General features: G+C 33.2%; 2 protein-coding genes across 2 annotated transcripts; both read right to left on the bottom strand.

Moving 5' to 3' along the window:
- Positions 1–7016: 7016 nt before the first annotated feature.
- On the bottom strand, positions 7017–11892 carry LOC120085392 (forkhead-associated (FHA) domain-containing protein). The gene is made up of 6 exons (XM_039041346.2): positions 11477–11892; positions 11180–11388; positions 8415–10574; positions 8200–8335; positions 7678–8063; positions 7017–7493 (listed from the first exon to the last, which is right to left on the bottom strand). The coding sequence occupies exons 1-6, from the start codon at positions 11733–11735 to the stop codon at positions 7260–7262; spliced, it is 3384 nt and encodes a 1127-aa protein (XP_038897274.2). The 5' UTR covers positions 11736–11892; the 3' UTR covers positions 7017–7259.
- A 3417-nt stretch (positions 11893–15309) lies between these two features.
- On the bottom strand, positions 15310–27073 carry LOC120085489 (Ikzf5 (DUF668)). The gene is made up of 13 exons (XM_039041480.2): positions 26545–27073; positions 25650–26264; positions 24747–25072; positions 24544–24636; positions 24341–24431; positions 22337–22430; positions 21832–21929; positions 21440–21509; positions 18130–18233; positions 16828–16944; positions 16639–16715; positions 16254–16298; positions 15310–16163 (listed from the first exon to the last, which is right to left on the bottom strand). The coding sequence occupies exons 2-13, from the start codon at positions 25971–25973 to the stop codon at positions 15644–15646; spliced, it is 1959 nt and encodes a 652-aa protein (XP_038897408.1). The 5' UTR covers positions 25974–26264; positions 26545–27073; the 3' UTR covers positions 15310–15643.
- Between the last annotated feature and the right edge of the window lie 678 nt (positions 27074–27751).

Below are 27751 nucleotides of genomic sequence, written 5' to 3'. Positions count from 1 at the left end.
GCGTTGGCTCAATAAGCCTCTCATTTCAGGGGTGTGATCGGGTAGATAGCTGGGATATAGAATGCAAGATGGAATTCACACCTACCCGATTTAGGGATAGTAGAAAGGATGTTCTCTTAAGTACTGAATCCAGGTCTTTAACAAAGGGTCACACCCTCTCATTGGCCCGAGAGGGACTCGATTTAATGATTGGATCGCAAACCAATTGTTCATTAGAGGATCAGTGGGACTTAAGGAGCAAGATATAATTTCGGGGATAAAACAACATTTAACACAATCGATATTACGAACAATCTGTGAATGGTCGACTTACTGATTATGTTAAATGAAGTGGATAGAAATATATCTACAGTAAGGAGAGTACAACTACTGAGCTATAGTGGTATATCTCAATAGTTAACAAATATTTATTAATTCAGTTTAAAGAGTTTAGCCAATTAATCTCAATTCGTTGGAACTCATGATCTGGAGGTTCATAAGGTCCCTCTACTAGCTCGTAAAACTTGACACCTTGGATTAGTATATTGAGTAAATTTGAAGTGTTCAAATTCATTTTGGGAATTCAATTTGAAGTGTTCAAATTTTAAATTAGGGTTTGAATTTGAAATGTTCAAATTCAATTTAGGGTTTGGATAATTATATTCGATATAATTAACGTTTAATTTTATTGAAATTAAACGTAGTTCGAGAGTTTAGAATATTTAAATGTTAATTTAAATATCGATTACATGAACAGAATTTATGTTTGAATTAGGTGTTTTATTAATTTAATATTTGATATTAAATTATTTTTAATTAATTAATTAAATATATTTAATTATTTATTTAAAAAACAAACTAATTTTCAATTTTCAAAATTCAATTTCAAGAATTGAATTTTTCATTATTAATTTTGAATTAATTGAAAATTAAAAAACAATAGTGGAATTGTCTAATATTTGATGTTGGTTAGTTGTTCTTTCCACATTTGAACGCCTATCCCACTCAATATAGTTTGATTGAAGTGTCAATCAGCAATATTGGGTTAGTGCCTGCATGTAATACTTGTTTAAAAGTTTCAGTTTTGAATTGAAGAAGGTGAGGGATGCTGAACTTGAAGGAGATTCTGCAAAAATTGGTTTATGCTTTACCTTTCTTCAAAACCCTCCTTTCCCCTTACTCAATTTCTATCAATCTAGAGTTCCACCACTCAAATCCAAATTGGAGAATAGTAGAGAAGACACTCTCGTGGTCAACTATCGATTTGAAGTTCAAATTCATGGAGAACAACTTAGATTTGGTGAAAATCTTCAAAAGTATAAGTTCTTGAAACCCTCTTTTCTGAAATTCTGATTTAGTATGCTTTTGAAACTCAAATTAAAAAGAATTTGAGTGCTTATTGATTCTGATTGCTTCCGCTGAATACTTGTACATTCCATTACTTTGACTGATGCATGTCTACCTGCGATAGTGGACAATTGGCTTCAACAACTTTTTCCCGCTCCATTTCCCCTTTGTCCTCCCTTTTTCCCTTGGATTTTTCATTCTTTTTCCCTTTTCTGTTTTCACAAAAATAAAAAAATAAAGACAATCTCCCTTTTCAAGGATCTTCCTCAGTGGAGCATGGTGTTGATTATGCTAGTCGTAAATTGTCGAATTATCTTCGTTATCTGCCACCCACTGTCGGTTACTAAGATCACCGATCACTACCTACCTACCATCGTTGCTCACCCATTGGCAGGCACCAACAATTACTTTTTCCTTTACTCCTTCCTCCTTCTTTTTCGTTCAATTTCTCATTCCCTTCTCATTCTTCTTCATTTTCTCACAAAAAAAATAAATAGTAATTGACGGATGGATTAAGAATGCTATTAAAAACAAACCTAAAAGATAAATTCATTTCATGACTACAAGAAAAAGAGGTAATTTAGGGATTTAAAGTAAAACTAACATATTATAAATGTGTTAATATACTACTTTGCTATCAAAAGATAAATTTGTTATTTAAAAGGAGATACATTAGAAATTTAAAGCCAAATTGATATTGTTATAAGTTTGTTTTAAAAACTAATTTCAAAACTATTAATTCTTTTCTAAATACAAATAAAATAACCAAATCATTGTCATTTCTATATTATTTTCGTGGAAATATATCAAATGAATTAATGTAAGAGTACAAAAGAAAAAAACTAATATAAATTAATGAAAAATTAAGTTCTTACTCAAATTATTATAAAAATTGTTCCATGATATATTAGAAGTTATATAATTCACAAAAACAACTAGTAAAAAATAAGGAAAAAAAACTATGTTTGTCCTCTAAACATAGACATTTGTGATTCTCAAGCTCCAGAACCCTCTCAAATAAGCTCTCAAACATTTAATTTCTAGGCTTATGATTTCAAACTTGTACCCCAAATGCCTCCGAACTAGTTTATTTATAGGGAATCGAGCATAAGGTGTATTTCAAAGCGTTTAGAGCAAATTGATATGAAAATGGAGTAAACATGAGTTTATACGGGCAATCGAAGTCGAAGATGACAAAAAGACCAAAATACTTATGTGCAGAGTGCACCCCCCAATGCTTTGTTTGACGCTCCACGATACTTGAAGACAAGAGGCAAGTGTTATGACACTGTTTTAAAGCATCACGACGTTCTCGAGATGACGAACTAGCAAAGCGTTGAGCAACGCTGCAAGCATCACAATTTTGTCTTAAGAGCACCATGACACTCTCATGATTCTATAAATGCATTCTTTTGGTTTTAGGTCAGATGTGTAGAGTTTTAGAGCCGGCTTAGTTTTGGATTTGGCCGATTAGGGTTAGCCTCCAAATTTTAATATGGCGTCGGGGATGGAGGTTTTTATTTTTTATTAGGCCTGTCACACCAATTTATTAGAGGTTGGTTGGGCCTAACTTTAACTTTTTTTTTATATTGTCCTAAAAATAAAAATTTATATGCCAATTAAGTTATGTTCGCCTTGACATTTTATTTATTAACTTAAGAATATTTTGGTAACATATATAAAATGTTTGATAAATCCATAAAATTTTATGATTAATGAATAAGTTTATATTAGACATTATATGATTCTGATCCAAAACCAAGTATATTTAGCACAATTTCTAAACGATAAAAGTAACACACTGGTGTAGTATTTGTCACAAAACTATGATGCTTAAGTTGTAATGGCATATTTATAAGGAAGTAAACCTTGGGTTTTCTCTATTCCTTTCTAGGATAGAATTGACGTCTAAAGCCAAAGTGGGCACCTTTCACTAGTTGAACTTTTAAGGTCTGACTCTTGTTTGTTCCAATTTTAGATAGTATTTTGTTTTTTCGTCTCGATCTTACCATTTGTGCCATTTTTTCTTTTTTAAGGTATCAATGTGGTGTCATTTTCTTTTAGGTTTATTCCTTTGATCCAAAATTACCGCAATAAGTTTAACTTATATAATTAAAAAGAGCTTTCTACACATATAGTGTAAATAAATAGGTCAATTTCACAATTTCTACTTTTTACATGAATACTTAATGGCTATTATTTTACACAAAAGTTTGACGCAATTTATTTTTTAGCCTTCTGTGTCTTTTACCTTTTTTTAATATATATTAATAATGATGATGATGATACCAAAAGAAGCATGTAAAGGAAGTTTCTTGTGATTATGAGCTTTCCAAATCGGTTTTCTTTTCAAAACCAACACATGTAACTTGTAAGAAAATTTTCTTAAAAAATTTGAAAATTGTTGCCCTCATAAATGAAAGCAAGAATCAGCAAGAAGCTTTCGAAGGAGAAAACAAGGTATGCTTGATATATAAAGCACTGAATATTTGAATTTTCTAGAAATAAATCAAGGTATATTTGATAAGTGCATGAATAAGATTATTTATATAATATATCATCTTATATATCAAACAATATATATGCGATATATATTTATATATTTCAGTATATTTGTAAACACACCCAAAAATTAACCATGATGTATGCAATGTATATTTACATTTTTCGGTATATTATTAGTATATCTTGTTGGGTTGTATGTCCTAAAACTCGTAGTTTGTAAAATTAAACATATTTTATTTACAATAAAAAAAAAGTTATTGAGATTTTGTTCAATAAAATTGTTTTTGAATATGTAAATTACACTAAATCCAATAAACTAAGATTCATAGTTATTACATGAGTAATTGGACTTTATGTAGAGACATAAGAATTGATCAAGTTTGAGTAGATAGTCAAAACGGTTTATAGTATACGGATAAGGTTGGGTACCTTATTCTTGAGACAAGTATGCGGCCCACTTTGTATTTAGTACAAACGATGTGATCCTGAATCATTCATGTGAAGACATGCGAGTGAAGGCATCCTATGCAAAAAGTTTGTATAAGACCAGACCAAGAAATAAAGTCACTCTTATTTTATAACGTTGTTTACTATTTAAGACTGACTATTTCAAAGCGATGACCTAGGTAACATGACCTTAATCCTAAGCTAACTATAAACCCCTTTTTTTTTCGGGATTATCCTTAGATTTGCATGGGTGAGGGTTGACTCAACAGTGTCGGCTCAATAAACCTCTCATTTTAGGGTTAAGACCAAGTAGATAGCAAGGGACATAGGGTGCAAGACATAATACACTCTTACTGGCTTTTAGGGGTAGTAGAGATGTTATTCCCTTAAATACTGACTCCAGGTTTTGAACAAGGGATCCTACCCTCTCGATGGCCTGAGAGAGACTCGGTTTAGTGATTAGATCACAAATCAATTGTTCATTAGAGGATCAGTGGGACTTAAGAAGCAAGATGTAATCTTAGGGGTAAAACAACTTTTGACCCAGCCGTTATTACGAACAACCTGTGAAAGGTTGACTTACTGATTATGGTTATATTGAGCAGACAGAAGTATATCTACAGTCAGAAGAGTGCAGCTACAGGCTTTAGTGAAATGACCCGGTAGTTAACAAATGTTGATTAATTCGGTTTAAAGAGTTTAACCAATTAATCTCGGATCGTTGGAGTTCATGATCTATAGGTTCATTAGGTCCCTTACTAGCTCACAAACGGAACAAACCTTAGAATAGTGTGATGAATGAATTTGAAACGTTCAAATTCGAATTAAGGGAATCGATAATTATATAAGATATAATTACACATTTAATTATCGAATTAAACGAAATTGGAGAATTTGATCATATTTATATTTGATTTAAATATTAATTACATGAATAGGGATTCATGAATAATTTAATATTGGATATTGAATTATTTTAATTAATTAAATTATTTAATTAATTAATTAAATTAAATTTAAAATTAATTGTTTGAATTAATTTTATTTAAAACTGAAAGTTTGAATTTTATGAAAATTTAAATAAATTTTTTAATTTAAATTTTGATAATTTAAAATTAAAATTTGAAAATTGATTTTTTAAATGAAATTTGAATAAAATTTGATTTTAAATCAATTTTTCCATATAGTGGGTTTATCCCACTTTGAACACACAAATTCCACTTCAATTTTGAGCTATTTGGTGTCAATCCACCATGCAATCAAATTGCATGAGATATGTGAACAAATACTCACTCCAATTATTGAGAGAAGGACCATGCACTTTGAAATTTTCTAAGTTTTTGGTTGAACTTCTTCATCATTTGAACACTAAAAGTTATCTTTCCTCTAAACTCCCTTAAATTCAGCTCAGGTTGGATTCTCCCACCCAATTTAAGGTCTTAGAGAATAGTAAAAAAGATCTAGTGGTGGTCTACAAGCATTTAGAGTGAAGATCAAGCTGAATTCGAAGATTAAAGAGTTTTTCAAAGGTATATCATCAAAAACCTATTTTTAATTTATGAACTTGCATGTTTCTATGTTTCTATGCTAAAATTGATGTAATTAGAGTGATTAAGATCCTAATTTCTTCCGCATGTTGAATGTCAACACCAACATATTCAACATATATTTGAGGTCTCGATAGCGAGTGATCGATTTTCAGCTAGGAATATAGAAGAAAATAAATGAAATCTCCTAGAATGAAGGAAACATTAATTTGAAATATTCTACATTAAATGAATATTAACCGAAATCAATAAATAACAAAAACAAAGTCAAAATTCAAAAATGATTTAATAAAGAAAGAATTAAATATTTTGAAATTTATTGATAAGAGATAATTTAATTAATGATATTTCAAAAAAATAAAATCCTTATATAATTATTAATAAATTAAGAAATGATATACTTTTTATTTTAAAATATTACAAAATTAAAGTACGTGAGAGAATATCAAAAAGTTAAATATGTCCCAAAATATTGTTAAAATCTAGTTATGGAATATTACTAAATTTTTAGACCTTTGAGAAATATTAGTTATATGTATATTTCAAAGTGTTTAACTAATTTCCTAAATTCTAGTACACATACCATGCCAATTGAGTCATGATCATTTTGACAAATTTTATTCTTTTTGAAGAAGTTTTTGTTTGAAGTTGTCATCGAAATGAACAAAATAATTGTTTTCAAATATAAGAAAATGAGTCAATTTAGCAAAATGTCACTATCTATCGTTTTATAGATAGTGATATTTTGTTATATTTGAAAATATTTTCAATAATTTTGTCATTTAAAATAATTACCTATGTATTAGATTTAAAAATTTGTCACTTACGAGGCAATAATATTTTAATTACGTCTTTCTCAGCACTTATTTTAATTTTAATATATTATTCTCATTTTTAAATTATAAACAAGAAAAAGGTAAAGAAAAAAGAAGTAAAAAAACTCAAAGTTAGTTTACTTTTCTCCCCTTTAAATTTACATACGATACCAGTGATTTTAAAAGGGTCAAATTCGTGTTGGGCATTTTTAAATATAAAAAATGTGCTAAACTATTGACACATATAGTAAAATTTATCAAATTTATCAAATGGGCTAATCTTGTTTTTGCTATATACGTAGATAATTTCATATTTTTTTCATTTATAATAACTTTTCCTCAATTTTTCATGTTAAAAATCATTCTGAAACACACATTTATCATTCAAAGTCAATTTAAAATGTTTGACTTTGTACTTTTAAGTACAAATTTTTATATTACCAAAATTGATTTTGAACAAAAATGACAAAAGTGATTTTAACGGTTAAAAATCACTCCAATTGTCCTAACAAACACCGATTTGCTAGAATCTGCAAAATGGCTCCTCATTGTTGAAATAACCCACAAAGCCCAAAATGAACCAAACAGAACATGGTATTACAAGAAAACAGAAATCTCTTTATCTGAACATTCCATAATGGGAGTTGTGAAGCAAAATGAGCTTCAGACCCTTAGCTCCCTCTGCTCCTTTCGACGACCTCAACGAGCATCGATCGTATCGTTCCCTCAACACAATATCATCAGGGCAAGACCATGTAAGGCCCCTTGGAGAACTGTCAGCCCACAAGAACCTCTCTGAAAATGGATTCACTAGGCTCTCCCTGAACTCTTTGGCTGTTTCACAAATTAGTCCCTGTGAAAACAACCAAAAAAGGCATGCCTTAGGAAATGATTTGAAGAACGTTCTTAAAGTGATCATAATTGATAGAGATAGACTTGTCATCACAACTTTCATCAAATACAGGTTTTCCACTGAATTCAATCAATATGAGATAGAGTATAGTAGTATAGATAACTCGTGTTAGCGATATTAGTACCTCCGCCATAGCTTTTATTTTCAGGGTCACATCGTCGCTTATAAGAACAAGTTGTCCATGATTCACTCCCCTCCTCCTAAAGTGAAGTGCACAGTCAAGGATATGGTCTTCTGGAGTTGGTGAAGGAGCTTCCATGACTCTCTGCGTTGTGGATTGGATTGAGCTTGTTGTTCTCCAGAACAAACTTTGACTGCTCCCCTCAGTATATGGAGACTGAGGAGTAGCAGGAGGCGTCACAGGAGGCACACCTTCTTCCAAACTCTGAACATGAATCCACCACCTTGTTTGCACCATACAATCTTCGATCCATTGAAGAACTGAAGCTGCCTCTGTCGTTTTTCGAAAGAGGCTGGCGTGTCTCTTCAACGAATCTAGCTCCTTTATGACTGTGAAGAGAATTGGTGTCAATTAGACTGATTGAAGAGAATTGGTGTCAATTATATTAATCATATGAACAAGCTTTGATCAGTAAGAATAGATCAAACAAGAAAAATAATGTGTGAAACTTCTTGAACTCATTACCGATTCGTGGAATGATCAAATGTGTCCCTTGCAGACCTTCTAAAAGCTGTAGTGACTTCATCGATTCCTTGTTCAGAAGAGAATTGGTGTCCACAACCATAGTCCAACGCTTCTTTCCTTCCACAGTGAATTTATTCTGCAAAGAAACATTTATTAAACTTGTGTTCTTTATTAGAATCATTTGAAAGCATGAGGTAAATAGTTGATAAACTGACCTTCATTGCCCCTGTGCAAACATATATATTACTCTTTCTGGCAGACTTCTTAACTACAGTAGCCTCCAGTCTCTTCTTTCCGGCAATGTTTGACTGCAAAGATTGAAACGGAGTGCGTTCTACTCCTCCTTTCTTTGTCATTGTTTTTTCCTGTCCGAACCTCCTATTCTTAGAGATTTGTTTTGACAGTTTTTGTTCTTGGAGAACTCTGGGAGTTTGGTTCTCCTTGTCTGATTCTTCACTTAGCTCTTCTTCTAGTTTGACTTTATGTCTAGACTTGAAAATTGATGTTTGGGACTTGGATGACCTGAAGCAATTCCCACTGTCTTCTATGCTAGCCTTCTTTTTCAACGATTTCATCAAAAGTGTGTTTGGTGTGAAATTCTCCTTGTCTGGAGTAAACATTTCTTCTTCCTCCTCCTCACCCAAATGAGAAAGAGTATTTGTTACTGATTTATCTCCTGCTATCTCATGGTTAATTTCATCCATTAACGATGTCCCTGCTCGATTTGTTCGAATCAGGCCTGTCTCGATTCGAGGAAAACTAGTTGGTTTACCTCTTCTTAACCAAATATTTCCCCCCATGGCTGATGCACTCTCCGATCTTATGGGCAAGGTCACGTCTGAGTTCCCATGTGGTGTCTGGCATTCTTTCTCAACTGCAATCTCCGGGGGAACTTCCTCACCTGGAAGAGATGAGTAAACATATTCCAATGCACAAGATATAAAACTGGGCTCTGAGAGTTCTTTGTGTTCATAATCTCCCCATGCCATGCTGCTTTTGCTCGGTTCGAGTGTTTTGAGTCTTGCATTATATGTTTCTTCAATGCAACATTCAACGTTCTGTTTCATTAGTGAGTTTGTTGTTATCTCAAATGTGGCCTTCACAGAACTGTCATTTTTGTATTCTGATAGGCAATCCAGTAAACACTCTGTTATCTGATGATACAATTCTCCATTTCCTTTATCGACATAACCTTCTCCGTCTTCTGCTTGGATTTTGGTATGCATTTCAATTTCCTGAATCCCTTTTTCTTTGCTAATTGAAGAATGATTGTCCTGTAGAGGATGCAACTCATGTTCCGCTATGAACTCATTCTTTTCTGTGACTGTTTCTGATTGCAAAGCAAGTAGAGGTTGTGTACTTGATGATTTTACTTCATGGACTGGTAGATCTTGGGTTTCATCAACATCTGCGAAATTCGAAGACAAATTCCTCTCTGCAACAAATTGACGACTTTCATTATCAGAAATAGGCTTCTCATTATCAACCACAGTCACATGGCTTAATTCATGTCCAAGAGGCATGGTCATGATGTTACTGATTTCCTTCTGTTCAAACTTATTTCTAGATGGACTCCCCCATTCAACATCACTGAACGCAGTCATGGCAGTGTCTTGAACATCAGAAGAATTCTCTTTGTAAAGAGACATGGAATGCAGTCGCAGGCTCTTGTTTTCATCAACTAATAGTTGATATTCATACTCTGGAGTAGCTTCAATATCATCAACCACAGATAAAATGTTTGAGTTATTTTCCAATGGTATGGTCAAGATATTACCAGTTTCCTTCCATTCAAACATATTACAAGATGAATTCTTGCTTTCACCGTCAAAGAATGAAGACATGATAATGTTTTCAACATTGAAAGACAGATTCTCAGCTGAAAGAGGCAGAGAAGGTTGTTGAGGGCTCTCAATTTTAGTCTGACACTGTTGCTTTCCATACTGAGAACTTGATATATTCTCCAATGGTATGTTCCAGATACTACTAGTATCGTTCGTACTACTCGAGGAACTCTGGCTGTCACTCCCAAAGAATGACGACATGATAATGTTTTCAACATTGAAAGGAAAATTCTCTGCTGAAAGAGACAGAGAAGGGGGTTGAAAAGTCATTTCCAAACCATTCATTTCATTTCCAAAAGGTATGCTTAACAAACTAGTTTCCACTTGTTCACATTCAGTTCTCAGGTCACTCGCACATTTGACATGGTCAACAGAAGACACAGCCTCCTCAACTTCACTCAATGGAGGTGCTAAAGGAGCCTCTTTCATCATCTCCATGTTCCAATTCTCATCAGAATATAGTGGCTCAATACTACCAAAAACTGAATCCACCACAGTTTCTTTAGTTTCATCCAACAATGAAATCTCCTTCTGCCCAACAATCCGTTTAATAAAATCAAGAGAAGATACAAAGCATCAGATTTAATCAAAATAACTCCGTTTCCTCTCAATCCCATCCTTTTTCCCCGCATAAATTCTCTAGTTCCCTAACTTCAAACAATCAAGTTTGAAACCCAATCCCACCACTAAGCAATAACAAACCACATCTTTACAAGTTAAACAACTTTAATCCCGAATCTTTTAAATATGAGTCTATTCAATCTTGAACTTCAAAAAGTGTCTAATAGATTATTGAGCTTTCAATTAATAGGTCTTTGGATTTTAAAAAGTGTAACAAATCTCCAAACTTTAAAATTCATATTAATTTGGTTTAATTTAAAAATAAATTTTTAAAAACAAAAAACAAAAAACAAAAACATAGCAGGCATCTATCGCACAACTAATTGAAAATTACCCATTAAATAGTCTAAAGTTCAAGGACTCCAACACCAAAATGTAAGCTTAAGAGCCACACTTCTTAAAATTCATGGACTTGTTAGCATAAACTTAAAGTTTTGCGACTAAACTAGTAATTTGACCGAAAAATAATTAAATCTGAGAGAGCATTTTCACAAACACCTTACGGGAAAGATTACCTCGCAATCCTGCACAGCCTTCTCTTCTACAATTGCTACTTCATGTTCCTTCTTTTCTTTAGGACCTTCAAAATCATAAGCGCAGCTCAAAGGAACCCAATGAAGCCTATAAACTCTGCTCGAACCACCAACCCTGAGAGTATCTCCTTCCCTCATCTCAACTCTATCCCCTGTTTCAATCCTCTTCCCTGAAATGCATGTTCCGTGCACTATACAAGACCCAAATTCCGTTACAATCCATGAATCGAAGAAAACAAAACAAGAAATGAAAAAGGGTATTACAAATTTACGAATTACCTGACGATAAATCTACAACACAAAGCTTCTGCGAAGAGAGGTTTGAATGGATTTGGAGATGGAATCTGCTAATGCTTGGATGTGTGAGCATTATGTTGCAATCTGGGTGTCGTCCGAGTGTTATTACCTCCTCGTTCACTCGATCTCCAACATTGTTGACTATGAAGATGTTCTTGAGAATTGCGCCGTTCTTGAGGACGGTGAAGACGGGGATTTTCATCTCGGTTTGATCTGGGGTTTCTTCTTCCCTATCCGCCATTTTCGAAGAAGACTCCGCTCAGGTTCTTCGATTTTCTTGAGAGGGAACGAGATGAAATGGGTTTTGAGTTTTGTAAACACGCTGTGGGAGAGAGGAAAGATTGGATGTTTTTGTGTTGTTGTTTGGATTTTTGCTTTTAGTCGTTTCTAATTTGAATATTTGAAAAGGCGACCGTTGAGAATAATTATTTAACGGTTACAAATCATTATTTTTCTTAATTTAATTTTGGGCAATGGCATGTATGGGAATCTAATACAAAATAATAGCAATTTTAATAGGATCTAAAATAATTTATAAATATGACAAAATTTTAGCTTATATCAATATATATTACTATCAGAGTTATATCACAAATAGATTTATCAAAGACATATTTACATATCATTGACTACTATCATTAGTCGGTGTCTATCATTGATTTATTTGCATGCCCATTTGCTATTAATGTTTGTTATTAATATATCATATCAATAGTATACAAATATAGCGTATAATAAACATATCATTTTACTTTAGTTACTATTAGGTGATTACTTGTACAGTCATTCAATTATAAATGCAAAAAATACATAAAAACAGTCTACCATACATTTAGTTTAAAGTTGTCAATAGAATTTAAAAAAATATATATTTATATTAGTTATTTTTTTTAAAAAAAAATATCACTAATGGACATATTAATAGTCAGTAGATAATATATACATAAAAATTGTTGATAAGTAATAGACATTTATCAATTATAAATATAGAATGTACCATCAGTTAGAAGAAAAAAAATTACATTGTTTGTTAGTGATAAAAATCCATTAATGATAGACTATTAAGATAACCTATCGATGATAGAAGTTTATCACTGATAGACTATATAAATGGTCTATAAGTTAGTTTCTTTTTCTACCTTGTTTGAGGACTAAGAAGATTCTAAATTACTGGTGATATGGTAACACTTCAAAAGTGTTATCTTGATTGGCTTAAGTCGTCATACTAGTTAGGTTATTTTGTGTGTTTATGTGATGCTTTTAAAGGAATCGAGCGATTTAGAGGCAGGTCGGACGTTTGTGCAAAAATCGTGCTAAAATGGAATTTTTGAAGTCCTTAAATGTCACCTAAATCGAGGAGGGAGCAAACTAATTTTTTTTAGGAGAGCGTCTTAATGCTTCAAGAAAGATTAGGAGGGTCACAACGTTACAACCTCACGTTTTCTAACGATGCAATATAGAGATTCAGTTTTGCGACGCTGTCCCAAATCATCATGATGCTCTAAAGTTCACCATCATTAGTAGCATATACACTAGGGTTCAACGCTGATAATGTCACAATGTTTCAATTGCGTTGTGACACTGTGAGCTCACTAAAAGGTTCTTTTTCTCCTCTTTTAGGTCAAACCATCCCTTTTATCCCCAACCTCGATTTCTCCCCTTTTTCTAGTTTTCACTGTAATATTTCAATTTAAGTTGTATTTACCATTCTTCTTACATCTCGGATGTAACGACCTGACTTTCTAAGACTTATACTAGGCCATTACTATATGCATACAAAAATCTCAAAACGACTCTCTTACAAATTTTAACTAAATCAAAAGAATTTTATTAAATAAATAACTTTTGTAAAATCTAAATAACTGAAAATCTTTGATCGAGGTCCCCCTGAAATATAAGTTTAAAATAAATTTCTTGAAGTTTTATAAATAAAAATTTCAACAAGGGAACTCTAAGTTCAAACATCAAGACTAAATTTAAAAACACTAAAACATGAAAACATGAACGGGAGCATTTCTCTAGTCCCAATGGCATATCACAGATTCCTTTTACCATTCACTAGTACATACTTACCTGAAAAACATAACATAAAAAAAAAAAAATGAATATAAAATACTCAGCAAATAATTCCACTACTAGGGTCAGGCTAAACATCTATGTCCTCTAGATGTCATTTTTTAATGAGACATGCATAGACCTCTACTTTCCATGGGATTAACTAGTGAAATAGTTGAACCCGCTCTACTGTAGATTAGGTGTACCTACAAACCTCTGATGAATCTCGAAGGAAATACAAACCTCTAGTGAAGTCTCGAAGGAGATCACCACCTCTGGTGAATCCCGAAGGAAACACGAAACTCTGGTGAATCCCCACACTTGCATGATTAGATCATTAAAATTGAAAATTTGATGGTCAATTGAACAATGGGGTGGATTCTAACTTTTAGGGTAGACCTTGAAACATTTGAAATTTCCCTTTCAACATTTACAATCCATCTTCACATGTTAATTGATTTCACTCCTTTTTCATTATATTATCATTTGTAATCACAAATTCCGTGTTCCCATGAAATCTGAAGTATAATTAGAGAGACTAATTTGGTTTTCTGTGGTATCTACTCGTCTTATTATTATTACAAGTTTAGCTAGGTTCATAATCGAGCTCAACAACCCTTCGATCATAGAGGCTTATCACCGATAAAATATATAAATGCTATATCAATAATATACCAAAAAATTAAAATGTGTCATATTTTTAAATTATTTTTTTTGTGAAATATTTGTAAATATGATAATCAAATTTGCCACCCATTACAATTATCCTTGAATATAAGGTTTCTCTGACTTTGAATAAATTATGATCTTGCATGGACAAGAAAATCATTAATTACTCTGTAATTTGTTTCCTCAAATTTTATGATGCTGAAATTTTAATCATTGAAAATTATGTAAGATTATTTAAATTTGATATAAAAATGATGTATACCTAACCAATTTACAAATGAATGGTTTAGAATGACTCAGTATACTTTATATGTCTAGTTAGATGGAAATTTTAAGAATATAATGCTAACTTTGTCTCGTGTAACTTATATTTATAATTTTTTTTGGCCAAATATTGCATAAAGAAATTCAATAGAATGATAACGTAACATTTAATTAATCTTCACAATATGAAGTTAATTAAGCTAAATGAAGAGTATCCTAAGATACTTCAAATATAGAGCATATATGATTAATTTTCTTTTGAACTAAACAATATCAATTAAATCATTAGTACGAGTATTGCATAAAAAATTAAAAATTTAAATACTACTTTGATCTTTGTATTTTTAGGTTTCATTCATTTTAGTCCTTATATTTTTAATTTTGATTCATTTTGACCCTTATAATTTCAAATGTTTATTTTAGTCTCTATACTTTCAACTTTAGTTTATAGGGTCATTTTGATCATTCTAGTTACAACTTTGATTCATTTTGATACTGTAATATAGTTGTATTATACCCCTAAACTTTTAGTCATAAAAATTAAATGATCCATGGTACACAATAAACCTGTTTTCAATACAAATATATTCAATAAATTCACTACCTTGAAAACACTTGACAATATGAAGTTGATTACTTTGAAGTGTTTAATTCAGAACTTGAAAGTTCAATAATGTAATTGAAACTTCATAAGGTTTAGCAGACTAGATAGAAATTCTAAAACTACATTTGCAACCAACAAAAAGAGTTCCAAAACCAGAAATTCAAGTCTGATTGAGCAGTAGAGGGAAAGACTTTCTTTGGATTAAAAGAAATATTACAAAGAATAGAGAAGAAAAAGAATCCAAATACCTTTCAATTATTATGAAATAATAAAAGTATTTCTATACACAGAACTGAAAGAAACTATTATCTGAAACCTCTCACAATTTCTACAACTATTTTAAAGCTGTCCTCTGACATGAACATGCTATTACCCTTATATATTTTCACATCCAAAAAGAACAAAGCCTTACAATTTTCCTTCCATCATCTCATAACAACAATCTTCTTCTCCTTCACCATAAACACTACCAAGCACACGAATCGAATCGGAAAATGGCATGTTATACCTTATGCATACACTAGCAGCGATTGTTTTTCTTTCACTTCAATCCAAGATTATGAAAAGCTTCGAATGTTGTCGACTCTATCAATGACGTCCAAAGCTTTCATGCGGTCGATATCAAAATCAATAACCGGGACGGAGTTTGGCCTTCGAAGGGGGAATGGATCTTTTTTGCTTTCATTGGTTGGAGAATGGTTACTGCTTTTACTTAGCCTATGGTGCTTGCTTAACCTGGTTTTTGATGAATCAAATTCCTGACTCTTGCTTATTCCTGGAGTAAGTTTCCTTTTACTCACGTACTGAAGCATCTCCTGGTCTTCTATGGTCAACATCGGAGATGGAGAACTTGGTTTCTGGTTCGATAACTGAATTGTCCGCTGATTTGGAGATCTAATTGGGGATTTAACAGGAGACCTTATTCCAGTATTACAAGCTCTAGCTTGGCTGATTAGATGGTGAAGCCATACCACCAGTTCAAGAATATAAGATTCAGTTTTTTCTTTATCCGCATGATAGAGTGTCTCGATCCTTAGTAACTCATTCTGGCCAGAAGGTTTTCGATTTGCTTCAGCCCTGAAACAACAGATTGCTTGGGTTAGTTAAAGAAAAAACATAGAGGGTGTGCGAATTATGGAACAAGGAAGCAGCATGTTCATAACTCACCCTGTATTTGCCCATTCTCCAACCCAACCAAATCCATGATGAGCCCTGGAGAGCAAGAAGAAAAAAATAAATATCAACCACAAAACATGAGCCGACCACAACCTGCCTTCCAACTGCTATTAGAAACTGAAGTCAAAGAGCATCAAAAGGTTCAGATTGTTTGCCAACAAAACTGGTAATATTTGAACAATCAATATTCCGGCTAAGTACAATTTGCGCATTCTTTTTAATCAATGGAACTAAAAGTACATTCTACTGAAAGGAAATGAATGAAATAAATAACGAAACCCGAGACCTTCCCGAAAACATGTATGAAGCTCAAGAATAAAAGGAACGAGAATAAGAATGAAAATACTTGCTCTATATCAAGAGTAAGCAGTTATACTTGGTAGTGTTGTTAGCAATGGGAACAAGCCAGTGCAAAGTTTTCTCCATCTCGGCTTTGATTTGAGGAATTGTTAGCTTCATAAATAAATTCAGAAAATTAAGAATGGCACAGAGCAAAACCAATTAAAGTAGATTATTTTAACAAAATAGTACAATGAATTTTCTCTTCAGTAAAATTTACAAATACCTCTTCCTTGGGCTGAAATGACTGTAGTTTTGAGCGTAATGCTGACTTTATACTGGGTGGTAGTCCTTGATATAAAGCATCCCTCGTATTAGGAGGTACAGAACTTGAACGCGATACCTAATTTGAAAACATATCCTAATTCAGAATGATTTTGTCTCTCTTTTCTTTAGAAAAACAAAAAACAAAAAAAACTCTAAACCATTCCATTCATAGCTCAATTCAAAACCAGACATCATTGGATAAAGTTTAAATTAAGTCAGTTCATTGTGTCCAAATGTCCTCAGCCATGAAAGCGCTCCACAAGGCATCAATTAATTTTCTCTATGAGCAGGAGGATGACTTTGTTAAGGATAAGGTATCCCTCCGTTAGGATTATTGCATTCTGGGCAATTCATCAATCGAATATGCTTGAGTTTAAAACTTTAAACTGTATCCCAAATTCGAAACTGGGTTTAATCTTTGAAAAATAAAAACTATTGAAACAGAGTGGATCTGAACATAGCTCAATAAATAGGACACAAACTACCATCCAAAAGATTGATGATTTGATACCCAATTTGAAAATGTTGAACTAAAAAGAAAGAAAAAACGGCAAACTTTCTACTCAACGACTTTTTTTCTTTTTTCTTTTTTCTTTTTTCGAGCTCACAAACTTTCTACTCAAGGACTTTTTTTCTTTTTTCCTTTTTCTTTTTTCGAGCTCACAATGTTATAATCTTTGATTTCATTTTACAACTCTAGAAATGATGGGTATCTGTACTAACATTATTCGATCATCATATTGATTTTCTATATTGGTGTTTTATTAATCATTTGGTCAGTCCATCAACTTGATGAGTAAAACTTGCATTGGTATGCATTTCTATGCTCGATTCAATTTAATTGTTCTACATGCAGACACATCGAAGACCGTTCCACTAAAAGCAAACAAACCAGCCCAAACCTCTGCATGCGGAAGAACATTAAGTATTGTAAATCACCTTCCAAAAAAAAAAAAAAAAAAAAAAACTTCATGTGTTTTCTCTTAATAAGGACTTCTGTAATCATTCTCCCTTTTGCACTACTGCCTATTGAAGTATATTGTGTAATATTCATGTCTTGGATTGGGAGGATCGAATTCCTCCCAGTGAAATTGGTTTCCAAATCATTGAAGATTATTTCAAAACAAAGAGAAAACCCTTCTCCAAAAATGCCTAGGCTACAAGTGGAGTAGATAACAAAATTTGCATCATGTGAAAACAGGCAACAAGAACAAAAACTTGAAAAAAAAACGATTTTGGGAGCTGACGAATCATTACTTACAAGTGTATCAATTTGACTAATAATATTTGCATAATGCAGAGCGAGACCGGCAGTCCCCAACTTTTTGTGGTTACTCTGAGAACCTTTGGTTGGTTTATCATCATCTACAAGATCCCAGAAAAAATATAACATGAGCAAAGAGCACAGCCAATTCAAAATAGAAAGTATGGTGAATCAAATAATAAAACAGACAAATAATTCAACGATAGTTAATAATCCGAACAAAGTCAAAACAATGTTTAGAGGGCATAAAGCAAGAGAATAAGATTACATTGATGCCAAGAAAAGCCTGCTAAAATTTAAGCCCAGAATCTATTTTTAGTAACAAAGGAGAAGTCTTAAAATGCCATTTTAATGAAAATCTAAATAAATTCCCTTCGTACACAATTAGAGCGTGAACCACAAGAAATTTCTTGGAAATGATGAAAAGTGCATGACAAAAGGAATCGGTCAAAATTTGGAGGATAGATTTTCTAATCTTGGGGTTGCAAACAATGTTCTTTTTTTTAAAAAATAAGAAACAGAGATATATTCATAAAAAAGGAGAGGAAGTACAGCTAAAGGGCAGGGGGAAGAGGGAACCCCCTCCCAAGAGGGAACTATACAAGGGCTGTAATTACAAAAGTGTGGTGTAAATTTGTGCACCACCTAGAGGCTGTATTCTGAACACAATCCAAGAATGAATCAAGAGAATTAAACTCATCTTCAAAGGTTCTAGACTTACGTGTTGCAAACAATGTTTTGAAAGCTATTAAGGCTTACGCGTAGCCTCGAGACTTACGTGTTCACTAAACCATAAGAGGCTTGCATCTCTCATGGAAGAGGCTTACGTCTTTATGAAAATGCATTGAGACTTAAAATCCCTACGTCTCTTTCCCTTTTGTTTCATTTATATGAAATATTTCTTCTCTTAAAAAAATTTCTATATCTCGTCTAATGAGTTATCATTTGTTTCATTTATATGAAATATTTCTTCTCTTAAAAAAATCTCTCTGTCTCATCTAATGATTAAAAAGATAACGATGATTTTCCTAGTTCTTCAAAAATATTAAGGTTTGAGTTGTGACAATACAAACTAGGACTACCTTTACTGTTGTGACTTTGAAGATATTGAAGGCAAATTTTGAAGCATAAATCAATCCTATTAATGATAATAATAGTAGTGACAATATTGATATCCTTTAGAATTTTTTATTAAGTGAAAATTGTGGGGTGAATTTTCTTTTCACACTTTTATATGACCATCATGTTTGGTTGTACTTGGTTATATCAATTTAGGATTTGTAAAAAAAAATTAATTCGCTATTTGAAGCTTACACTTCATACCGTCTCCATGCTTACATCTCGCCTCTATAAGAGGAAAAGCCTCAAGACATTGGAGGAAAATATTGAACTCATTACTCCTGAAAAGTTCAATGTTTCCAGCCAAGCATTCCTCCCATGATCTGGAGGAAATAACTCGGGTTCTTCCCTACTAACGCTGATAACCAAATCCTCATCTAGATCTAAACATTCCTTCCATGATCTAAAGGCTGAGCAAGGAGAAAACCCATGTGCCACCCTGCCAAGCTACCTCAAGGACCTAAATAACCTCCAAGGAAGCCCAGATGAGCACCACCCTTGGCCCCCAAGCCCACTCGACTTGTCCAACCTATGTTGCTCCCTTGAAACCCAGTGTTTACTCTAAGGCCTGCTGGACCAAGCTCCCTAAACCCTAGAACCTATTTCCACTCGTTTTTAAGAATGTTTATTTATTATTGACTTGACTTTTCATATTTGGGCTTTTATTCGTCTTGTAAAAGCATATGCCAAAGCTTTTCAAGCTTTAACCCAAACTCTATATTTTAATTAATTTTACTCGGTTTCAAATGTACTTAGTGTTAATAATTTCTTTTTTTTTAAAAAAAAAAAAAAAAAGCTCTATGACAAAATGGTGTGTCGTTTATTCATGGAGCCAAGTGCTATGTGATGTAAATATTGTGAGCAAGTATGGACCACACCTTTTTGAGTGGATTTCAGATGGTAGGTAGGGTTTTGGGCCTCTGACAAGCACCTCTTAGCAACACTCCCTTTGTTCTCTATGTTTATTAATTGATTGATTGGGGATGGTTCAAATACCTATTCTGGGAGGATTTTTAGATGGGGGATGAGCCCCTTGGTGCGTTGCTTCTACAGCTTTACCATTTGTCAAATAAGAGGATACATTCAATAGCCTCTAAGAATTCCTAGTTTCTAACTAGTTGATCTGTTATGGGAGAAGATGCTCCCAAATTTGGGTCCCCAATCCAGTTGAGAGTTTCTCTTGTAGTTCATTTTCCCATATCCTTTACTCCCTTTCTCCCTCCCAAGGTGCCTCAGAATTTTCCTCTGAAGGTTAAAATTCATATGAAAGTGAAATTCTTCCCCTAGTGAGTTCGAAATGGGAGGGTGAACACTCAAAATCACATCCAGAGACATTGTTCTTTTGTTTTTCACCCACAATGATGCATTGCAGGCAGCTCGCAGAGTACCTTGATCGTTCATTGTGAGATTGCCAGTTTGCTTTCTTCTTTTGGAGTTGGTTTTGCAGGACTTCAAGGGTTGTTTTGACTCAAAATAAAGTTTGATGTTCTATGACCGAGGAGGTACTAACAGAGCCAAGAAATCTTTGAAGGAGCTTTGGGAGTCGGTTAAGTTTTATTCTTTTTTATGGACTTTCGTTAGTTGGACATTTTGTAATTCCGAACTTGGTCTCATTCTTTTGAATTGTCACTCTTGTAGCTGGTGTTATAGCTCCTTTAGATGGGCTTGTTTTGTTTTATCATGGCCTTGTACATTCCTCCATTTTTCTTGATGAAAGCTTAGCTTCTTATTGAAATAAATAAAATAAAATCTGATTTGTTTTAGCTTTCGAAGGGACTTGTTAATGTGTCATTTTTCTCCCTCAAATACAAACAACTAAAAGTGAAATTATAGGCCACTTATCATGAAAATTACTTAAGCCTGAACCAACTACTTACCTGCATCCTTCCCCAGTCATTTTATTTTTGACAGATCCTACAAACTCCTTAATTAATTACTAATATACCCTTAGTACCCTAATTCCTCACTTCTCCATTGAAGTTCATGTCAAAATAAACATGGCCTCCACACCTACCTTCACTTATTAAGAAAAAAAGCACGGGTAGCATTTGCTAAATTACCAACATGTTATTCACCAGTTGTCAACAAAAAAAAACGAAAAAAGAAAGAAATATGGAAGGAAAAAACGAAAGAAATCTGAAGAAAAGAAAGAAAGAAAGAAAAGTTATTCATCGTTTTAAATGCGTACCAGCACTACCAAAGGCTTCATGAATCTCCAAGTGTAAGTAATGCACTATGTCCACAAGCTTCTCCATCACCTGCGAATACATGATATTCTCTTACTGTTCCTATGATCCCATCACACTGGAATAAAAGCACCTTAATGTTTGCAAGTACATGTGCTGGTAATTTTCCAACGAATGATTCTTTTATGGTAACGTCTACTTAAGAAGACAAAGGTTGATTCTATCTTATTATTATTATTGTTGTTGTTGTTATTATTATTATTATTATTATTTTGGGATAGAAAACATTTCATTGATTATATGAAATTATACAAAAAGGGGGCGTTGATCCCATCCAAGAAAAATCCATTTGATCCCAAAAACAGTTTTATAAAGAGTTATAACCATTTGCTACCTCTTCCAGTATCCTGGCCCAGAGAGATCTCTTCTTCAAACTTCGGACATGCTTCTTTTGGTTCTTTAACTCGGCCTTTAATATTGAAATGCTATCTCCTGTATGCCAAAGAAATATTCAACAAAGTGAGCAAACTTGGAGAAATGCAAGTTCATAATTTCACAAAACTACAATTAACTACAGGTCATTTTACCTCAAACACACACACACTTCGAGAGATAAAATACTGTAAAAAGCCTAAACGACAGACCAGCCTCTGGGACATTTTATATCAGCCAACCCAATAGAAATTAAGATTCAGAAGACTATAGCGTCAATACCCTTTTTTTTTCATTTTTTTGATAAGAAACTATATAAACATGAGAACTACTATCCCAGTACCCCAATTTTTTTCTGAAGTTTGACATCATAGCCTTCAACTAGAAAACTGCTATGGTGCTATAGGCCATGCAAGAAATGATCTTCAATTATAAGAGAGCCCAACATAATTGAAGTCAATAGTTACCTCTTTGAGCGGTGTTGGAGTTATCCTCTTCTTGAAGCTTGCGCCGGTAATCTTGTTCAAATCTGTCTAAGGCTTGTAACTCATGATAAAGTTCCTACAAACAAAAAATATTTTGCAAATTTTTTAAGTAACATAAGAAAGGATAGCAAATTCCATTATTTACCTTGGAAATGGAACGTTCAAAAGTTCAATTACGTTGTAAAAGACCAGAGTTAAGGCTACAAGTTGATGATTTTATAAGCTTTGAAATCAGGAACAACTTTACGAAGGTATTGGGTATATGTACATCTTTCTTCCTGTAACTGGTGGTGGTGGTGGTGGGTGGGGGTGGGGGTGTGTGAGATTTCCACCAGAGGTGAGTAGCCTTAAACATATGTTTCAAAGAACCCTGAAGGCTGTTCCTGACTCGGCCAGGGGAGACACTAACCATCTCTCCTTTAATCTAAATACGTGGAAGTCATTATGTAAGCAGCAATGAGAAACTAGATGTATATTCACATAAGACAATTTTTCTGCATTAGCCAATGTTATTGACCACTGCATTTAAGCGTTTTAGCAAAGTAAACAAGGAAATAACATCACTAAAGAAAGAAAATTTTCAAAGCCTACGTACAAATTAAAACAAACAACATCCAGAAAGCAATTAAAACTAATTACTTAATATTACAGAAAATTGGGTTTTTACAATTTAAAATCTCTTGTATATAAGAAAATTGGATACAAAGAAGGACCCAAATCCGTTCTTTTACACCAAAACTACTCAACCCAACCCTCAATCAATATTATAAAAACATTAGTTTTACAGCACAATAACGAAGAAAACTTCTAAAGTAAAGGTTTAAAACAGAAAATTCAATACCATACAAGAACTAAATTATGAATTATGCTAAAAGCGGATGTAAACAAAAGTTCATCACGTACAATTAACTCATGACATTCAGTCATGTAGAATAAAAAACAACCTCAACCGGTAATAAAGATACAATGGTCATGCCCGAAAAAGGTACTCGGAGACCAGGAAGGTTTCTAACTTATTAGAAAACAATGAACAGGCTAATCTGTATTGCACAGGAGAACAGGTTAGTCTTAAATATGTGTAAAAGCCTGATAATAATTAGAACTTACTTAAGATCCTCACTAGAAATGATTTAGAAGGATCATAAAATGAAATTTCACAGTTAAAAAAATAAATAAAAGACAAGCATCAAAGTCAAAAAGAGAGACTTGAAGTAGGTAGGCAAACCATGAGATGCTGACATGCTTGCACCAGTATAGAGAACCTAACTATGCCGTATTCTACAGAAACATAGAGCGAGATAGAGCAAAATACTATAACAGTAACCCATTTTTCTTAGCATTTTCAATTTCCAGTGGAAGTAATATTCTTACTTATTTAATGGCTTTCCAAAGTGTAGGAACATGGTCCTTAGCACGTTACATATTGCAACAATCCCATGAAAGGATATGTAATAAGGAATATGCTATAAACACTGAGAATACACAAAGAAACACTATCATATCGACCAGTCAAACTGTTGCACATTCAACCATGAACAAACCAACAAGCAAACCTCATGCAATTTTAATGAGAAACACCAGATAGTTCAGTACTAGATGGCAAGATGCTATCAACGGCCTACTCATACTTTTAATACAAAGAATGAGGTGGAGTAGACAAATCGGCTGTGAATCAAATAGTAAAGAAATCTGAACCAAATAAGGATTGGAACCAAAATGCAACAAATAAACAAGCACACACTGATATCAATATCAGCTGTCATGCATGTCTGTAATAGTGACTTTTCCCACCAGTGGAAATTTGTTCAGTTAGAACATATCACAAGATATTAAGTCCCAAACAATATTTTAAATAACTCGATACAACTATCTGTTAGAGCCCGTAAAGAATTTAATGATAATTGATAACTATTGACACAAAGCTGCAACAAGTACAAGAGAAAGAAGAGAATATATATTTACAATAGGAAACCTATAAATACTCACTGCTGTGTAGTGTACATATGTCATCATCTGCTGCATCACTGCCTCAGCATCGTCCTTCAATTGCTTTTGTTGTGTAACTTCTGAACCTAACCTGAGTATAAAACAACAAAAGACGACGCAGAAACAATTACAATTTACAAGTCCAAGAATATTAAGATTTAGAAATCAGGAAAATGGGAGGCTAGCGTTCCATCAGACATTACTTTTCAAAATAGCGGTGCAAATTGTGCCACTGAGGATCTTTGCATCGATTGCCAAAGCGAATCACTTCACAAGTGAAAACTTTCAGTTCTTCTCTGCCAGAATTCATAGAAGAGAATTATTCTTTTCACAGCTTTGACTTCTAACAACTATCCAGACAATATAATAGTATACTGAACTAAGAAAATTTTACTAAACTATCCACCTCTTGTCTGCTGCTGCAATTCTCAAGAGTTCATCCATGTCTCTTGATATTAAATTTTGGACCCCTTCTGACGGAAGCACTTCCTCCTTTAAAACTCTGATATTACGTTTTGAGAGGGATTGCATTAGACTAGAACCCTTCACAATGGTGTTGGCAACTTCAAAAGCTAAGATTGAAATTTTGTTCCCTTTTGTTGCCACCCCCGAGGTGAAACCACCGCCAATGTTTAAACTTGTCACACTACTACCAAGTGTATCTAAAACATCAACAGCCTTTCCAAGCCCAACAGTACCTGCTCTGCCTATAAGAGAGCTCATTTCTGAAACCTATATTACAAAATGAAATTTTTTTGAGTTGACAGAGAAAAAATGATGAGATAATGTTGATTTTTGAACTACCAGATTTTGGTTCCCTAGAAGACCAAAAAAATAGGTTCAAATATAAAACTTACACACAAAGAAACTCGGTGAACTCCCTCTTCTGGTAATTTGAAAATTACAAAGTTCATATTTCATGGGCATGCAATGTTTCAGAAGAAAGAAAACACTTGGTAGTGTAAGTGGGTATCAGCACAATTAAGCAATTCCTATGAACCCTGAAACATCAATGCGTCGCCCTCTTACAGAATGCTATTCCCAAGGATACTTGGCTTTATCTTCTCTTGATAAGAAGTGTGGCTCAATTTCATGGGGAAAAATCTAATGAAAAATATCTTATATAAAGAAGAAACTCTGTGAAAATGTGAAGCTCTTTGTAATCATTTTATGAACAAAGATGCAAGAGTCAGTCGAATACAAATATTTTTGCTCATCTGTAAATAGAACTTCATACAAATTATTTATACTGTTCCACTACTTACAAGAAGAGGTTGCATAGTTGCAAGTAAAACCTAAGTGCTTTTACCTTAGCAACAGCTTGTCTGGACTTGGTTGATCTAGATTTCTGAGATAATGTTCTAGATAAGCGAGGAATTCCATCATTGATATCATCCAGTCCATATGGAACCACATTCACCTCAGGGAACGAAAACGGTTCTCGCAGCGACTTATTATCATCAACAGTAGACGGCGTGGAGTCACTAATTTTCAAGGGCAGTCCACGAGGCTGATAAACCATCCCCGACTCATTGTTAGAATAACCATTTGCATGCGTGAAACCCCCTTCACCAGTATGGCCACCAATATCATCTGAAGTGGTTCTTCTTGTTCTCGAACAAACTCCACCCATTGTATACAAAAACAAATTATATTTCTCCTGCGTCCACAATTTCCATAAAAAGGCAAATATTTGCCTCTTTATCTCTAGAGATGAAACTAGTCCTCACTGAAGCAGAAAACTAAATATCCGCACAGAAATCCTGCCTCAATTAATTTTTATAAAGTTGACCGTTTCCAAACTGAACTTCTGCAAACATTGACAATCTAAACCGCAAAACTGAAAACCCCTGATGAACCCAATTACCACAAAACATATCTGGACAAATTTTGAAGCTCCAACCCATCCACCATAGGCATTCAACTGTGAATCGAAACACAAACAACAGAGTACAAAGATCAAGAATTAAAATAAATACATAGAGGAGCAAAATAGGAAGCCTTCACCAAAACCCATATTTCAAAAAGCGATATCTAATCCTCAAAACAACAAAAAGCAACAAACACAATCATTAAAATGAAAAATCAGCACTAAAGCAAGTCAAGTAAAGTCATGGCAAAGATCTACACCACAGCTCATAGAAAAAAGGGTAAAATCAGTAAATTCAGCAAGTTTTAAAGGCATAGAGACAAAAGAGACAAACCAGCAAACAATTGGCAGGCGTAGAGATGGATCTATAAGAAAACCCAGATTGAAACTCTGCCGGTCCACTGAAACAAACACCAAAAACATGCGATGAAAATCAAAGGGTATGTAGAAACGATGATGTTGAGCGATTTAGAGTGATGAATCAGGTGAAAAGGATTATAGAGAGAGAAAGAGAGAAGGAGGGGGGGAAAGTCCAAAGAGAAAGAAAATGAGAGACTATAAATGAAGGGAAATGAAAATGGAAGAAAACCCAGTTGAGAGACAAAGTCAGGGAAGGCAGCTTTCAGAAAATGAAAAAGGAAGTAGAAGTCTGAAGTCTATAAAATGGGGTTAGTGATAGAAGAAGCCATGGTTGAAGGGAAGCGGGTCTGGTCAAAGCCCCATGAAGCTTACCCAGCCTCCATTGCTTACTAATTCCAAAAGAAAAAATAAAAATATATATTTCTTTGCTCTCTTTCTTCTTTAAAACTCCTCAATCCCTCACTTCGGTGGACTTCTCTCTCTTATTCCATCAAACTCTACCATTCTCGTCTATGGCGCGTGTTCTACACGTGGCTTATTCCCATTTTCCCACCTTCAATTTTTTTAAAATCTCAATTCATCATTTCAATATAGTTTCTATTTGATTTTTAAATTTCGAGTTTATCTTTCATTTGATTTCTATATTTTAAAAATGTTGTACGAGTTTTGAATTTAATTTTTGTTTAATTAAATATTTTAAAATATTATACGAGTTTTGAATTTAGTTTTTATTTAATTTTTAAATTTTATATTTTGCAACTTTGTCTTTGAAATACTCATTTTGATATTTGATGTTAATTTTTAGTTAACTAACTAAAAATAATTAGGATGTAAAATTTTTTAATTATTTTTAATAGGGATAAAAAGTTAAGAGGAAACTAATTTAATTTTAGAAATATCAATTTATATCTCTGAATTTGGAAACGTATCAATTTAATTAATAATCGTATTCATCTAAATCCTAAACTTTGGGAATGGTATCAATTTAAACCTCAAACTAATAATTGTATCAATTTAAACCCTGAAATTTCATAAGTACATCAATTTAAACCCTAAACTTTTATAAGTATATTAATTTATATTTTCCTTCAAATTTAGTTTGAAAAATATCATGTAAAACATAGGTCTCGTTTGATAATCATTTGATTTTTTGTTTTTGTCTTTTAAAATTAAGCTTATTT

Source organism: Benincasa hispida, chromosome 9, assembly GCF_027475165.1.
Source record: "Benincasa hispida cultivar pf3 chromosome 9, pf3_genome.v1.1, whole genome shotgun sequence".
Classification (NCBI taxonomy): Eukaryota; Viridiplantae; Streptophyta; class Magnoliopsida; order Cucurbitales; family Cucurbitaceae; genus Benincasa; species Benincasa hispida.
The sequence above is the reverse complement of the archived record's forward strand: the minus strand, read 5'-3'. Positions and strand labels throughout refer to the sequence as shown.

Bases quoted from the DNA above. Each gene is read 5' to 3' on its own strand.
- LOC120085392 (XM_039041346.2), bottom strand. From the start codon at position 11,735: ATGGCGGATAGGGAAGAAGAAACCCCAGATCAAACCGAGATGAAAATC. The intron at 10,575-11,179 runs GTAATCTTTCCC...ATTGTTGGGCAG, and splicing joins AGGCTGTGCAGGATTGCGAG to AAGGAGATTTCATTGTTGGA. The intron at 8,064-8,199 runs GTAATGAGTTCA...TTCTCTTCACAG, and splicing joins TTTGATCATTCCACGAATCG to TCATAAAGGAGCTAGATTCG.
- LOC120085489 (XM_039041480.2), bottom strand. From the start codon at position 25,973: ATGGGTGGAGTTTGTTCGAGAACAAGAAGAACCACTTCAGATGATATT. The intron at 21,930-22,336 runs GTAACTATTGAC...TTTGGCATACAG, and splicing joins CTCCAACACCGCTCAAAGAG to GAGATAGCATTTCAATATTA. The intron at 18,234-21,439 runs GTACGCATTTAA...GGGATCTTGTAG, and splicing joins TGAAGCCTTTGGTAGTGCTG to ATGATGATAAACCAACCAAA.